The sequence below is a fragment of the Vicugna pacos genome, chromosome 1 (genome assembly GCF_048564905.1).
Source record: "Vicugna pacos chromosome 1, VicPac4, whole genome shotgun sequence".
NCBI lineage: Eukaryota > Metazoa > Chordata > Mammalia > Artiodactyla > Camelidae > Vicugna > Vicugna pacos.
The window spans coordinates 114,940,518-114,956,040 of record NC_132987.1 but is presented as its reverse complement, the minus strand read 5'-3'; the positions used below and the strand labels follow the sequence as shown (position 1 = coordinate 114,956,040).

The 15,523-nt window shown below is 37.9% G+C and overlaps 2 protein-coding genes across 2 annotated transcripts in view; both read right to left on the bottom strand.

Moving 5' to 3' along the window:
- The window catches only part of MRPS6 (mitochondrial ribosomal protein S6), a 63,858-nt gene that overhangs the window by 26,425 nt on the left and 21,910 nt on the right, over positions 1-15,523 (bottom strand). The gene's annotated exons all lie outside the window — the stretch shown is intronic.
- Positions 3,254-15,373, bottom strand: SLC5A3 (solute carrier family 5 member 3). Its single transcript, XM_072968853.1, has one exon. It carries the CDS (start codon positions 14,648-14,650, stop codon positions 12,494-12,496), a length of 2,157 nt encoding a protein of 718 aa, XP_072824954.1. The 5' UTR covers positions 14,651-15,373; the 3' UTR covers positions 3,254-12,493.

The window sequence follows — 15,523 nt, the reverse complement described above, 5'->3', positions numbered from 1 at the left end:
CACCAGAGAATGGAGATTAAGCCTGATTCTGAGACTGAAAATTGAAGACTGTATTTATCTTGAATATTTATCATCAGATACTCAAAGAGAAAGCAAGCTACACTTCAGGGGCATAACTTGGACTACCGAATGAAAGTCAGAGGCGAATTTGAGGTCATAAGGAAACTCTTTAAAATCAGAACTTTTACAAAATGAAATGAACATTCAGGAGTGGGGACTGATAAAGTTCTAGTTCTCATGCGTAGTGGCTGCATAGATGTCTGCTTCAGTTACAGTGGATGCTCATTATTTGTGGATTTCAAATACGCCAATTCACCTCAAAATGTCTGTAACCTCCAAACCAACACTCCCACTGCAGAGTGGTTAACAGTACGCACATTCCCAGCTCAGGTCCAACGTGATGCTCTCTCTTCTTGTTTCAGTCCCCACTATGTATAAGGGTTCTTTTCACGGTCTATGTAGTGCCATGATTTTCACACTTTTCTGCTTTTTGTTGCTGATTTCACTGTTTAAAGTGGCCCAAGTGCAGTACTGAAGTACTTACTGTCTAGTGTTTCCAAATGCAATAGTATATGATATCCCTTATGGAGGAGATACGTGTATTAAGTAAGCTTTGTTCAGGCATGAGTTACAGTGCTGTTGGCCTTGAGATCAATGTTTATGAACCAACAATATATTTTAAATATGATGTCTTTAAACCAAGACACATGAAACACAGTTATGTACTGACTGGTTGACCAAAATGTGGTGACCAGCCAGAGACTGGCAGGAATCTAACCATGCATTTCTCCAAGGGGCAATGACTTCATATTCACTAATTCAAGTGTTAGGCGCAACTTCATGGACTGTAACTACCACAAATAACAATAATCAATCACATTCACTACTTTGTACACCTGTTCATGTTTCATGGACTGAGAATGTATGCCAAATTTCACAAAAATATTTTGATAGGTGGGATTTGTGCTTAGTACAGAAAAATCAAATAGACAACTTCTAAGGCCCCTTCAAAATGGGAGTAATCATTAACTTTGCACTTAAAGAGATAAACAGAATTTTGAAACTCCCATTGTGCTTCTGGTTGTCAACATGTTCTTTTAAGATAAGACAGAAATGGGCAATAGACTCTGAAATATCAAGTTTCAAATGCTAAGTGGAGAATGGATGCCAGGATTTCCTAGTAAGTTAAGAGGATTCAACACAAGTATATACAAAAGAGTTGGAGGTCTTAAAAATTAAAAACCTGATAGAAATTTAAAAGAAATTCTTCTTCAACAGAAAGATTGGAAAATAAAGTTTAGACACACCTCTACAAAAACCAAATAAACAAAGATGTAAATTAAAAGACAAAAGACTGAAACCAACTGGACCAGTCCAGAAAGTCCAAGAGCTGGACAAAGGAGGTTCCAAAAGGGAGAAAATAGAAGAGAAAAATTATGCCAAGACTGAAGGACACAGGAATATCAAATTGCAAGAGGCCACTGACAGCCCATACAATGAAAGAAAAGCTTTCATCAAGGCACGTAATCGTGAAATTTGAGAACACAGGAATTAGAAGTGAAAAGGTGTTATGCTTAACAAATTTCTGAAGGAAAATACTCAATCCAGAATTTTATATTCAGCCAACTTTCAAACAAATGAGTAGAATAAACATTTTTAGACACACAAACTTTTTGATTCTAAGAGACTGTAAAATTGTTAAAAATGAGTAACAGTGTTAGTACTATCAGATTTCTTGCCGTTGGAGAAATGAGATACCAACACAGAAGGGGGGAGGCCAAAAAGAAATCTCTAGTGCTGGTTTAGAATTGGAAGCATCAGTAGATGTGCACACTGAAAAGGGCCCAGAAGTCGTGAATATGTTTACCTCTAAGAATGAGCACACCCAGACCTTGGTTTCTAAATACCATTCCCTAAGTAAATGCCTGATCCTGAATGGGGCAGGGAAATTCCAAGTGAGCCTAGAACCCCTTGTTGTGCTGGAAAATCAGAAGTACTCAAAAAATAATGGAAACATGTTACAAAGAACACAAACTAGCCAGAAGGGAGACCTGCTAGATAAATCTGGAAATGTTTGAGCAAAATAATGACAGTAATGAATTATAGCCCACTAAATAAAATAATACATGAGTTCAAACTAACATATAAATGGGGAAGTGGGGAAACTCATTTCAGTAAATTCAGAAAAAAAAAGTTAGAAAAATCACTGCTATACACCACTGTAGTAATAACTTACTCAAGCAAGAATTATCAATGGATGCTAAAAGTAGGGGTTCAAGTTTGATGAGGAATAAGTTACTTACGTAGTCTCAAATTATCTCCCTACAAATTACTTATTACCAAAGGGGCAAATGTTAACAACACAGTGGAAAAATCTGGTATATACCACTTCAATCAAGTATCAAAGTTAATGTCAACAATTATGGGACAACACAACATCACAGGCCTCCCAACGTGAAGTTCTGGGGACATATTATTGCTTAATGTTGTAGTCCCGCCAAAAACACAGTGTGAATCTAATCACAAGGAAACAGATAACCGTAAATTGTGGAGGGGCATTCACAGTATGACTGGCCTCTAAACTTCAAAAATGTCAATATCACAAAAGAAAAGAAAAGCTGAGGAACTATTTCAGATTAAAGGAAACAGACAGAAAAGCTAAATGCAATGGACTGGGTTCTGAACTTTAAAAAAAAGAGAGAGAATGGTTGCCATAAAAGAACATTTTGGAACAGCAGCATTTGAATAAAGACTTTAGATTAAAATATTGCACTACTGTTACCTTCCAGATTTTGATAATCATATTGTGATTATATGGGTGACTGTCTTTGTCTTAAGAAATATACCTCTAAGTACTTAAAGAGTAAAGAAGAATAACGCATGCAACTTAGGTTTTCAAATGGCTCAGGAAAGCATCTAATAAGAGAGAATGCCAAAGCCAACATGACAAACTGTTAACTACCATGAATCTGGGTGAAGGTGATTTCTGGGTTCATACTATTCTTACAACTTTCCTACAATTTGAAATTATTTCAAAAGTAGAAGTAAAAAAACTTAAGGATATTTTTATTTACTCAGTGTTATATATGCAACTCAATTCTCAGTCATTACCTGCTAGTCCATGTTAACCAAGGTAAATAACAATAATCAGCAGGGTTCTCATTGGAACTATTCATGAGATGAGAGAAAAGAAACAGATACACTCTCCTGAGGGTAGACGTGTTCATACTGAAAATACTTAGTCACAGAAATGTAAATTTTTCCTTTTATTCAAAGTTGGTACAGAAGTGCTAACATTTCCATAAAATAATTAACTATACTTCAATTACAGGACAAAATACCACAGAAAGGAATATACTTTGCAAGAAATGTAGTTCATCTTAAGTTTCCAAATACTTGTAAAGGCTAATGCAGCAGCTGGCAAAATAACACACAGTACACAAAGAACAGTGTATTTTACAGAGTCAGTAATGAAAACTGACAGCTCTTTAGCAGATTTGCTTCAATTTTTTTTCATTTTTTAAACAGTAACACTTTTAAAAACACATTAAACCAAGATCATACATGTCTACAATTTTAAAAATCAGGTTGTATACAATAGGTTAGAATAGTCAAGTTAGAATTGTCATGTATGGTTAACAATCTTAAATCTACAATTTCAACTGTACTCCTTTCAATATGGAAGTAACTTGGTTTATATTCTACTTTCTGCTTGCAACTAAAACATTGTACAATGAGATGGACCTGATCAAACCTTAAAAAAAAAAAACCGTGGACAATGAAGAGTACACCAGAAATTAGTTTACAATTCAAAAAACTCACCAATAACGCAACAACTTCATTTATAATCACATTTGGTCTACAACGCATAACTGACAAAACGATCCATGTACACAATACAAACCCCCAGTGCACAGACTGGTCTCTCACAGAGCATCTGAACAAGCTTAAGAGGCAGGACACTGGGAGGAACATTTTTCAATGTAGACATCTTTTAAAAATGCTTTAATACATACATATCAAAATTACTAGATAAAAGCAGCAGTACTCTGCTGACATTTGGCTTAAAAATAAAGAAATGAATGAAGCAATTTCACAGGATATTAGAAAAGGAATTGATTTTCTTCTTGAAGAAGACTACTAACTTTTGCACAGCAACTATTTTTGATATCCACCTTATTAAAAAAAAAAAGAAGAAGAAGCACGGAGAAGCATAACATAGTTCATAATGTGATTGCCAACACAGGTCTGAGCAACAGAAAACGGGATGTCCAAGCAAAGAATGGGTAAATCCCCGCTCTATTTCTGAACTCTGTTGGCAATCTATAAACTAAAGCAATATTGGTGGGGGAAAGGGCAACAGATTCCACACCATCATCTGACACTAATGTAATATGTCGTTATTAAAAAAAATAAAGCTTTTGCATTTTAACAACCCCACAGAAAAGTCCATGAGCAAAAAGACTTTGTTGATCTGTTTGCCACTCAAGTTAGAGATCTCACAGTGAAATTAGAAAATTCTAATTATACATATTTACATCACTAGGACTACTTTCACCTAGACTAATTAAAGCAATTTTCCTTGGGATTATAGATGAAAGATACTCTGCCAAAGGAATTTTCAAAAGCGTTCTTTAAGGTCTTAAAAACTATTTGAAATTTAAAAACAACATTTAAAGGTACAAAACACATTCTATACAGGCCTAACAGGTTACACGGCTTTGCTTTATCACATATTGCTAAGTCAAAGATGTTCCTCAAACCTCTCCATTTTCCAGCATGTCTGGTACTCCTCTCTCCCCTCGTCCTGCCAAAGCCTGAGGTTTCACATTCTAAAAGAACGCCGTAGGTACACACCTGGTGACTTCTTGCTAGAGCGGGGAATCTCTCCCTCCAAGTGCTCAGATTAATTCTTCTAAACCATGTCCCATTAGTCTACACCAGCTATAATCTTCATTCCATATATTATTAGAGTTGATTATCCCTATGAAGATAAATATACAAAACAGAGGAGAGTGGGAACAAAGGTTCTTCTCTCCCATTTTGAGAGTACTATCTTTCGACATATGGGCAAAATTGAAGACACAGATACACTTATTCCTTGTTGATAAACAGGGACTATACAGGTGAAGAAAAGTGGGGAGTACAATAAAGGCAATGCTGAGTACAAGAAAACACATTATGTCCTACTTTTGCACGCACATTCACAGACTTCATCTAACCTAGTCTCAAAGTGGGTAATGGGGCAGGCAAACGAATCCTTTAGGCTCTTAGGATCATTGTGAAATGCAAAGTATAGATCATTCGGCAGATCTGTCTCAATTAGTTAGATACTCAGTACGCTTGGATCAAATTCTGCTCTATTAAAAATGAAGGGCAATCAAGCATATGAAAAAAATAACTTCATTAAGTTTAGATTTACACAAAGATTAAAGATTAGTATTTGCTCTATTAAAAAGTGAGATTTCTCCATATTTACAGGATACTACTGACAAGAGGTAAAGTTTCCTAAAGATTTAAGATTAAAAAAACAACTACAGACTCCAATGGCCCTACAGCTTAAAACAGGAGCTTGTCACAACGTCCCACCCACCAAAGCCTCGAAGTCTGCTCCTGCTTCTTTAGTTCCAGCCCACAGACCCCATCTTAGCCAGTCACCCCCCACTATGACTGCAGCATTCTTGACACTGGTGTTCTCTCCTCCATCAAAGCAGTACAAATGTACTCAGATTAGCACACTGAATCACTTAGGATTTAGGACCCCCATCCTGGGTACCTCGCTGTCTGGGGCTCTTAGTACTGCGGTCCTCAGCCTAACAACTCCAGAGACAAACACATGGTGGGCCTTCCATGCCTGGCACTTGTGGGATACTGAGAATACTGTTAGCCTTGTGCTTTCTACATGTGGAGACACACACATGAGGGAACACGGTTTTGTGCTTTCTACAGGCCTTTAAGCTTTTTCCTTATCATGGAATGTGAAACGGTTGCCACATATATGTTCTCAGATATGCCTATCAAATCTACACTGGAAAAATGATAAAGTTAAAACATACTCACAGAATAAGCAACCTTATACTTTTAATTAAAGATAGAAAAGAAACAAATACAGATGAATAAATAACATTTAAGCTGCAACACAAAGTAGAACTACCTGGTTTCCTTGAACCTAAATGAAGGCTGCATATAAAGTATGTAAATATAAATGTATTTTCTTCACTAGTTATAACAAAATTTAAAAAGAGAAATTGTAACAAGTAAGAGTTATCTATCAAGAAAGGGAAAGGTGTAAACTAGCATATTCAATATTGGCAACAGGAAGGCACTAATCAAAACACAAATTTCAGAAGCTGATTATATTATGGAACACCCTACAAAATGGCCTTTGCTAATTTGGGATTTCAGTAATATAGATAGCAATGAGCTTAGTTTCAGTTTCCAACTATTATAACAAAAAAGTAAGCTATTAAGGAACATTCCACTTATAGACGTATAAGCTACTTTGATATATTGAAAAATTATCCAGACTGGTTTGTCCAGAGGCAATTTAAAAAAGTAAACACTCCTTTATCCAGCAGCACTAGCACTAGGGTACAAGGTGAATTTACCAAGATAAACATGTCTCCAATAAAGCTGTTGGTATCTACTATCAACTTGTGCTGTTGCCGAAGTCACTGCAAAATGTATTTCCCTTATCAATAAAGTTCACTGACTGTAAACTGTTTTGAACTGGGGGTGGGGGGGGGCTCCATTATCCCGGGCAACAATTACATACAGTACAGTGCTTCTCCTCTGAGGACAGCAAAGCCACTGCTCCTACACTAACAAGAAACCGAGACCACTATGCTTTGTCTTGACTTGCTCTCCAGTTGCTTATTTATTCTCACGTCACTTTCTTCAAACATGCTATAAATCTAGGTAACCAAACCAAACTTTAAAAGTCATTACATAAATTAAGGTTATTGGTTAAGTCAACAGTCTCAGATTACGTCCTCCCCAAAAAAGTAAAGTGCACGAGATGAGTAATGATCCAGATACAACCAACCATTTTCGTTCACTTTTGAGTAAAAGACTATAATGCTAACGTTTAGGGCCGTTAGTTACCAGATAAATGGGGTGCTTAACACAAAACAAAAAGCTAAATCCTATCTTTTATAAAGGATTTGAGATGGAAACAGAAACATAAATTATATCAATTCTCACAACATTCCTTTAAAGGTGAATCAGTAGTTTAAAGCCTTAATTCCCAGCTCTCGAGAGAATTTTAAATAAAAACATTTATATGACTGTGAATAATGGTGTGGGACTCAGCACTGGTAAAGCCTATTAATTATTTTGAACCTTAGCTAAATCCTGTTCTGGAGTCAAAGTAGCTGAATATCTATCTTCTCTTCCAAGAGAGGTGAGTGTGACAAAAAGCATGCCAAATTAAGAGAAGTTACCTTAATGGAGGCAAAGGGGTTTGCAGCCCTGAGTTATGTCAACCAAGTCTAACCAACTGTAGTAATCAAAAGATCACTTTGTAACTTAATCCAGCTTCATATCTAACTAGTACAAAGGATTTCTCTAAATGCCAACTGACTAGTTCTAACTTTTTACCTTTAATTACTGCTAGAACAAGGCTTTTTGGCATCAAAACAAACTCCATTCCTCTCTGCACTGTGATATCGTCATTTCAAAGGGGCTGGTGTGAATTTTAATTATTGTTGCCTCCTCTCTAATTTTTGAAAAAGGCGTTTTGAGAATAAAATATTAATGAATCATTAGGGCTCTTATCATTAGTGAAAACAAAGTCTGAGAAAATAATTCTGGAGAATAAATGGTTTAAACTAATAGAAATTTAGTGTATTTAAACACAACTATATTTAATGAATCATTATTTGGATCCAAGTCTTCAAAACTGGGGCAAAGCAGCACTTTTGCACACCATGGCAATAAGTCTGAAAGTGAATTAAGCTGACAAAAGATCAAAATGGGAATTTGATAAGTGTTGAAAGACAGAACAGGTGAATAATTAAAGCAATGTTTGAGGGCAGACAAATAAAGGGGAAGACCAGTCTCTCTGAATAGCAGGTGGACATACATACAAATAGGAATATAGCGTATTTGTAAAGTCTGCTCAGGCTAACATCAACACTGAAATGACTTAAGCAATTTAAAACCTAGCTAATAAGAAATTCTATTAGCTAAAGTATCAGTATGGAATATTGTCATTTTAACCTCAAATATGTTAATAAACTCATACTTTACAATATTTAACATCAAACCAGGGTTTAACAGGCTGGATCTTATTCATTGGTACCCTAGTCTATACGGGGAGGGGTTTAAACTAGCTGATAGCAAAGATACTTCAAGTTCTAGAGTTCAATGAACATGATTCTACATCTAACAGATATTAAGTTAATTTTGTCCTTTACCAACTTGTTAAGTGTGTATCACCCAGGTACTTCTCAGTATCTCTCTTAATAGTTTTTATGACTTTTTCGGACAGTTTTGTCCTGGCAAGTCTCTGTAATCACATAATTTAACGGGACTGGTACTTATACATCTCTCAACCCAAACTCAGGGAATGGTGAGGTGTAACTACTAGATACCCACGTGGTCATTTCCAGCCATCATACCTCAGAGAAAAACAATATAAGAGAGTAAAGTATAAGAAAAGCAAGTAAGGGGGGAGAGTTAAGCTCAAGTGGTAGAGTGCATGCTTAACATACACAAGGTCCTGGGTTCAATCCCCAGTGTCTCCTCTAAAAATAAATAAGTAAACCTAATTTACCCCCCCAAAAAAACAAACAAAAACAAAAACAAAAACAAACCAAAAAAATTAGAAAAGCAAGTAAGACAAACACTGCCAAATGGGAACATAGATGGATCTAACCTTTTAGTAGCTAATAATACAGCCAGTCTACAGGGTAGTAAAAGAATGAGAATAACCTATACGCTGCATTAAATTATATGTAAAGAGAAAGGGAAAGATCCACACACCCCAAACAGGGAAGACAGCAATGAACTGAGAAACGCAGAGGCTAACCACCCTGCCCTGGACTTTCAAGCTCTGCCTTAGGCTCAGGTTAGAGAATTGAGTAACAATCTTCCCACTCAATTCTTAAAATGTGAAGTTTCATGAAGTGATAGGTCCCTGCAAATTACTTAATGTGCCATTCCTAAGAGCTAGGATTTTGTGACCCTGGCCAGCCTTTTTTATTCAAAAAGACAAATGATCCTTTGAGCCAAGTGAAAAGGAAGCCTTGGGGATCAAATCTGCTGGATTTAGGCCAAAGGACACAGCACCATTCCTACTGCTTGATGCTTCTCCAACCTGAAGGTAAGAGTGATAACCTCACCAGGAAAGAAAGGCTGGGAGGAAAGATTGGCTCAGCCGTTTCAAGAGCACTTACTATCTCAGGGTGGGAGGACAAAATATTCTACATGAACAAGGAAATTAAAGGTCCCACAAAGGAATCAATAATCATTCTGCATGTCAGGGTAATAATCTCTTCTCATCAGATCTTAAGACTAAGATTGCCTAAGAGAACAAAAATTTAAGTCCTGGGGATACCACTAACAGCAGGTAAGAATGTATTTCTCCACTTCTGAACACCACTGTCCCCACTTCATTTTGACTCTTAGCTATTTTCATCAATATCATTCTTAGCCAATTCTGAACCTTAACTTGAGCCAATATGAAAATATATACATGTTAATGTCTAGATATCAATGTCATCATCTAGGACCCATTTATTGATGTAAAGTATCACTACTTTGCTGGCTTTAAGACAGATCACGTATCATTCCACGAACAATCATTCTTATGAAACACGGACTTCAGAATGGTCCCCTGAAATGAAGCTGCAATCAGGAATTCACATACTTATTCAAGCACATTATCTATTACTGGAAAGCAGTAAAAGGGCAAGCTTCAGGGACTTCGGTCTAAATAAAGTGATGTTTATACTGGCAAGAATAAACAATCCTAATGGATATGCTAATAATCATTCCTTATTTACAAACATTAGTGCTCTAAACTTGACCTAATGCTATATACACACAAATAGACACGAGATGACGTATTTTATGCATCATACTTAACAACAGCAGAGAGAAGGCAGGGGGACGCTAGTGCTCCAAACTATTAGGGCTCAACATTAAATAAACGGGGGGAAAATCCACTTAAACACCACCTACTTTTTTATGCTTTTAATAGAAGGGGTAAGAAAGCTGCCCAGTCATTATGTCAATTCTCACTGCTGAGTTACACAGCAATGTGTTCAGAGTCAAAGGAAATTTTAATTCCTATAACTTAACGCCAATTTGAAAAGTCTAAGGTCCTATTATTTCCCCAAATACCAAAGGTTGTCTCAAAGGAAGGACAGTTCCTTTGAGAAAAGAAGAGGACAAACCAGGAGTCCAGATTTGGACACCTGATTTTCTGCTCTTCCCAATAACCTTGTAGCCTTGGATATGTCACAGCTTCAGCCTCCACACAAGAAAGGGATGGCCCCTATTTATATGGCCCCCAGCTTATAAACCTTAAGAATGAAACTGAGAAAAAAAATTCTACAAGGCACTCACTCTAAGCTCTCAGAAATCATGCTATTCATATATGAATTTTTAATTTTTTTTCATATACAGACTCAGTCCATCAGAAAGCCTCCTGGAGATGGGAAGACATTATGCTACCTGATAATTTCTAAAATCAACTTTGGACAAATCAAGTCTATCATAATGAAACTAGTTTACAGAAAACAAAAAAATGTAAATTCATTAGGACTGAGTTTTGATTCAAAATCTACAAAAGTATCTAAAAAAGTAATAATTTTCCCTAAAGAATACAAGATTAATAAAATCATGCAATTTAAAAAAATATCAGAGATTATGGAAAAGTCAAAGAAAGTAGATACACAAATAGTTTCCTTCATCTGTCACGGAGGAAGGACAGTGTAGAGCACACACAAAGAACTACATATCTGTTGCACTTGTCTCAAACATCTTTTGTACGTACCCTGTCCTCACAAAGGGGAATCAGTCTGTGAAAAACAGACTCTCATCCACAAAGGCTGCAACTGGGTACCAAGCCATGTCAAGATAGAGGGTCTTGCAATTACACAAGTCCTGTAATCTCCACAAGACACACTACTAAACCCAGAAGTTCTTGTCCATGGCACCTTCTGAACATACTATCCATTCTACAGAAAGACCATCTGACAAGCTACCAATGGCAAAGCATGCACTCTTGAGTTTTCTGCTACTAATGGCCAGTTTGCACTGACATATCCTCATGCTCTATGTCACTAGGTTTTTAAACAAAAACGTAGAGGCTGTGTACAGATGGCAAGCCTTTTGAAAAAAAGTAAATTAGGGAAAAATAACTTATCAAGGATACAATATGATCTTAAAATTAAATTTTCACTCTAAAAACTCAACCTCAATATATCATGATACAATTAAGTAGAGCAACCCAGCCAAAAGGCAGTGTTAATTTTTCTTCAAATTTCTGTACACATCTTCCAAATGGATCCACTTGGGAAAGTACCTGGCTAGTAAAGTATGTATGTTACCAATGACAAGAACAAAGCTAGAGAATTAATGGAGTATGAGTAATCACCTGTTCAGCTTAAGCTGCCTGAATACTGCTTAGGGGCTGCTAATTCCCAAACTATATAAACAATCTTAATTTGGTCAGTATTTTAAATTTGGGGGTCATCAGCAACGTTTACTTCATTTTCTCCCCCATAATCATTTCACAATACAGTCATGACACATAACTTTATAAAGACAGACTTGGTGGTCATTTGGGTATGGTTCACTTAAACTTCAAAGAAAAAAGAAAAACAAAATAACCGGAACAAAACTGTTTCCCAACATTCTATACACTGGTGGTACAAGAACAGCTACAGGAAAACATTCTTCTTTTCTTTCAGCATTCCAAATCCATAGGCTCATGCTAACAAAATAAACCTGGCAAACTAACTTGTCCTGAAACAAGTTCCCCACAAGCACATGTTAGATTTTCAGTACATAATTGATTATACAATGTCTACAAATTCACTTTTTTTGTTTTTAATGATAGTAGGGATTATAGACACAGAAAAAACTTTAAAATGAGCAAGTCTTCTACTTCAGGGTAAGAAGGTCTACCAAGATTTGGCAGTGCAGACAGTATACCTTATTCATGACATCTTAGCATATATTCTGCTCTAAATGTTCTATGAGAATAATTGGTCTCTCCTTACTTTGGTATGAAAAATTTTAAACCACATGTGCACAATTCAGTCTGTTAAACAAGTTTTACTTCATTTAAGCTGAAATTTTACTTTCATCCATCTCTGGGAAAATAAAGTCTTGCAAATAGATGATTTTCTGCTAAGTAAAATTTGGCTAAAACCTACAGCGTAAACAATGCCTGAGAGATGCAACAGTTACATAAGGTGTTTTTTTTTTTTCAAAGACCAGTATTTTCTTTAAGTTAGTGTCTCATCATATCCTTTAAAGTTCATAAGGAAAAATAAACAAACATGAAAATTCCAAGGGAACATACAGCAAAAAGTCCAATATTTAGTATTAGTTTAACTTGTGGAGGTTCTTCCAACATTTGTAAACAAACAGCCTCCTCCTCCATCAGGTCTCTGAGACTCCTCTTGCTGAGGCTCTTACTCTTAAAGCCACAGAACCAATCTATGAACTTCCAGTACCGGCCTCCATCCTCTGTTTCTTTCTTTCTTTCCTTCTCACCCATGAGAGCTGCTTGCCCATTGGAATAAGCATCAACTGGTGTTTCCGCTTCTGAATGACCTAAGGAAGCCACTGGGTTGCCCTCCTCTCTGCAGGTCACCAACAGATTAACATCTTCAGGCTGCAGGCCCTTAATACTATCTTCAGATTTCCCATTGGGAATGACATTGTTGATGGCCTCATTATTCTCACTGCATCTCAGAATGCTCTTCTCTTGCATTTTGTATGGTTCGTCTTTTGGGGAGCAGCTCTCCTTCGTCACCAGGATCTTCTTAGACCAAAAGGTGGTGGTACGAATCTGTTCCTTCGTGGGAGGTGGTGTGAGAAGGCTAACAATTACAGTAATAAGTCCTGTGACCCAAAACAATGCTGTGGCCACATACATGTAATGGATGTCTTTGATGAAGCCTGGCCTGTTATCAGGTTGGTCACATTCTGGGGCACGGTAGGCAAAGGCCAGTGTCAAACGGACTGCTCCAAGAATAAAGCCAGCCATTCCACCATAGAAAGCCCCTTGTTCATTGCAGCGCTTCCAGAAAATTGCCAGAAGGAACAGGGCTGCAACTGGGGGCGTCAGGTAATCTGCTACCTCCTGAATATAAAGGTACATCTGGCCTCCTTGCATCTCCACGATGATGGGCACCCACGCAATGCTGATCACCACCATAAAAGCTACAAATATCCTCCCCACAATCATTAGTTCTCGGGAGCTTGCGCTTTTGCGGATGAGTTTGTACACATCGAGGGTGAATATGGTACTGGCACTGTTAAAGATAGAGTCCAAGTCACTCATCAGAGCTGCAATCATCACCGCCATCATTAAGCCCCGCAGGCCCACAGGAACCAGCTTCATCACCAGACGTGGGTAAGCAATATTAGAGCACCCAGCTCTGCTTCCACACACTTGCATGCAGTGCTCTGGGTTGATGCAAGCTATATCATCAGCAAACAGTATCCTGGAAATCATTCCTGGGACAACTATGATAAACATTGGCAGAAGCTTCAAGAAGCCAGCCATTAGAGTAGAGCCTTTGGCATGAGCAATGTTTTTAGCCGCTAGGACCCTTTGCACGATGACTTGGTCAGCACACCAGTACCATACTGAAGCTGGGGTCTGTCCAAGAATGAATCCAGGCCAAGGAACATCTTCATCTGTTGGATTCCGCAACATTTTCAGTGCATCTTTCTTAGGGTGGACATTACAAGAATTTGTGTTGGAAAGGTTGTACGTCAACAAGATGGAGGTGACATTGGGTGAAGCCAACATGTACCTTCTCTTAACTTCCTCAAACCCGCCAATCTCCATCATGCTAATAATCATAAGTGTGAGTGCCCCCACGATCATGAGCAGAGCCTGCAGAGTGTCTGTGTAGATTACTGCAACAAGGCCTCCGGTGACAGTCAGCAAAGCAGTCATGCCAATGAGCAGGATGACAGACACATAAAGGTTCCAACCCAAAGACTCCTGGATAAAGAGGGCACCCGAATACAAATCCACTGAGAGCTTGGTGAAGATATAGAGAATCAGAGACAAGGCTGCAAAATATACCTGAATCCTATGGCCACCAAATCGCTTGGACAAGTATTCAGGCATGGTGTATACCCCTGACCGGATGTAAATCGGGATAAAAACCCATCCCAGAAGTTGCAAAAGCAGTAAGGCATTGAATTCCCATGCGCCCACTGCAAATCCACTTGCAGCTCCAGATCCTGCCAGACCAATGAAGTGCTCACTCCCAATATTGCTCACAAACAGAGAGGCACCAATTGCTACCCAGGTCATAGAGCGCCCCGCCAGGAAGTATCCACTCACGGTGCTTCTATTAGATTTCCACATGGCAAAAAAACCAATGCACATGACCAGGATAAAATACAGGGCCACTATGGCAATGTCTGCCGTCTCCAGCACAGCCCTCATTTTGGAAACTTTGTGAATAAAAGTGTCCAATGACAGAAGTGTCCAACTTTTTATTTACTCATTAGTAACCCCAGTCAAGTCCGTAAACCATACGTGAACCGGACTATACAGAGTGACACAGCAGGTCAAAGTCTTTGTCCTTTGGTTTGCTGTCTTGATGGTGGTGGTTGTGATAAACTTTGAAGGAGACAGTTTAAATTTTCCTCCGCTTCTTAATTGGGATTGAGAACTTAGCTCGTACTCTTAATCCACTCTCCACAAGACCATCAGCATTTACTCAGGTGCTGGAGGAGAAATTCTGAGTTGCAGCTAAGTCTAGTGAAGCCTACTGTACCAACCCTGCAAGGCAGCAAAGACAAAAGACAAAGATTGAATTAGCGGAGGGGCTCACCAGGCGAGGAGGAAACTTTCAGTCTAGCAAAACGGCGCAACAAGACATTCTTTATAAAAAGAAAAAAAATTTAAAAACATACGTACTTTGGTTCCACAGGAAAGAGCAATCTATACCATCACATCTGATACTTAAAGTCAGTGAGAATACTTAATATTTTTAACTAAGAACAAAAATTCATCAACCTCCTAACTAAGTGGCCTAACTTCTCTAGTAACTAAGAACCCACCATGACATTGCCCTTTCTTGTCTTACTGTGGTAGTCTCAGACTGGGGGTGGGAAAAGGGAGCGGCGACACTAATCATTCATAATAAGGGCACCAAAACGAATCTTCAAGTACTGTGACTCCTAAGAGTAATGCACTTTATAGCCAGTTAGGGGCCTGGATAGATACCAGGCCAGTGGTATTCTCAGGTGTTATCATTTACCCCCAAACACAACACCAAGTTATCACTTGGTCTATGCAGACTACTGCTACAAA

Coding starts and splice junctions, on each gene's coding strand:
- SLC5A3 (XM_072968853.1), bottom strand. CDS start 14,650: ATGAGGGCTGTGCTGGAGACGGCAGACATTGCCATAGTGGCCCTGTAT.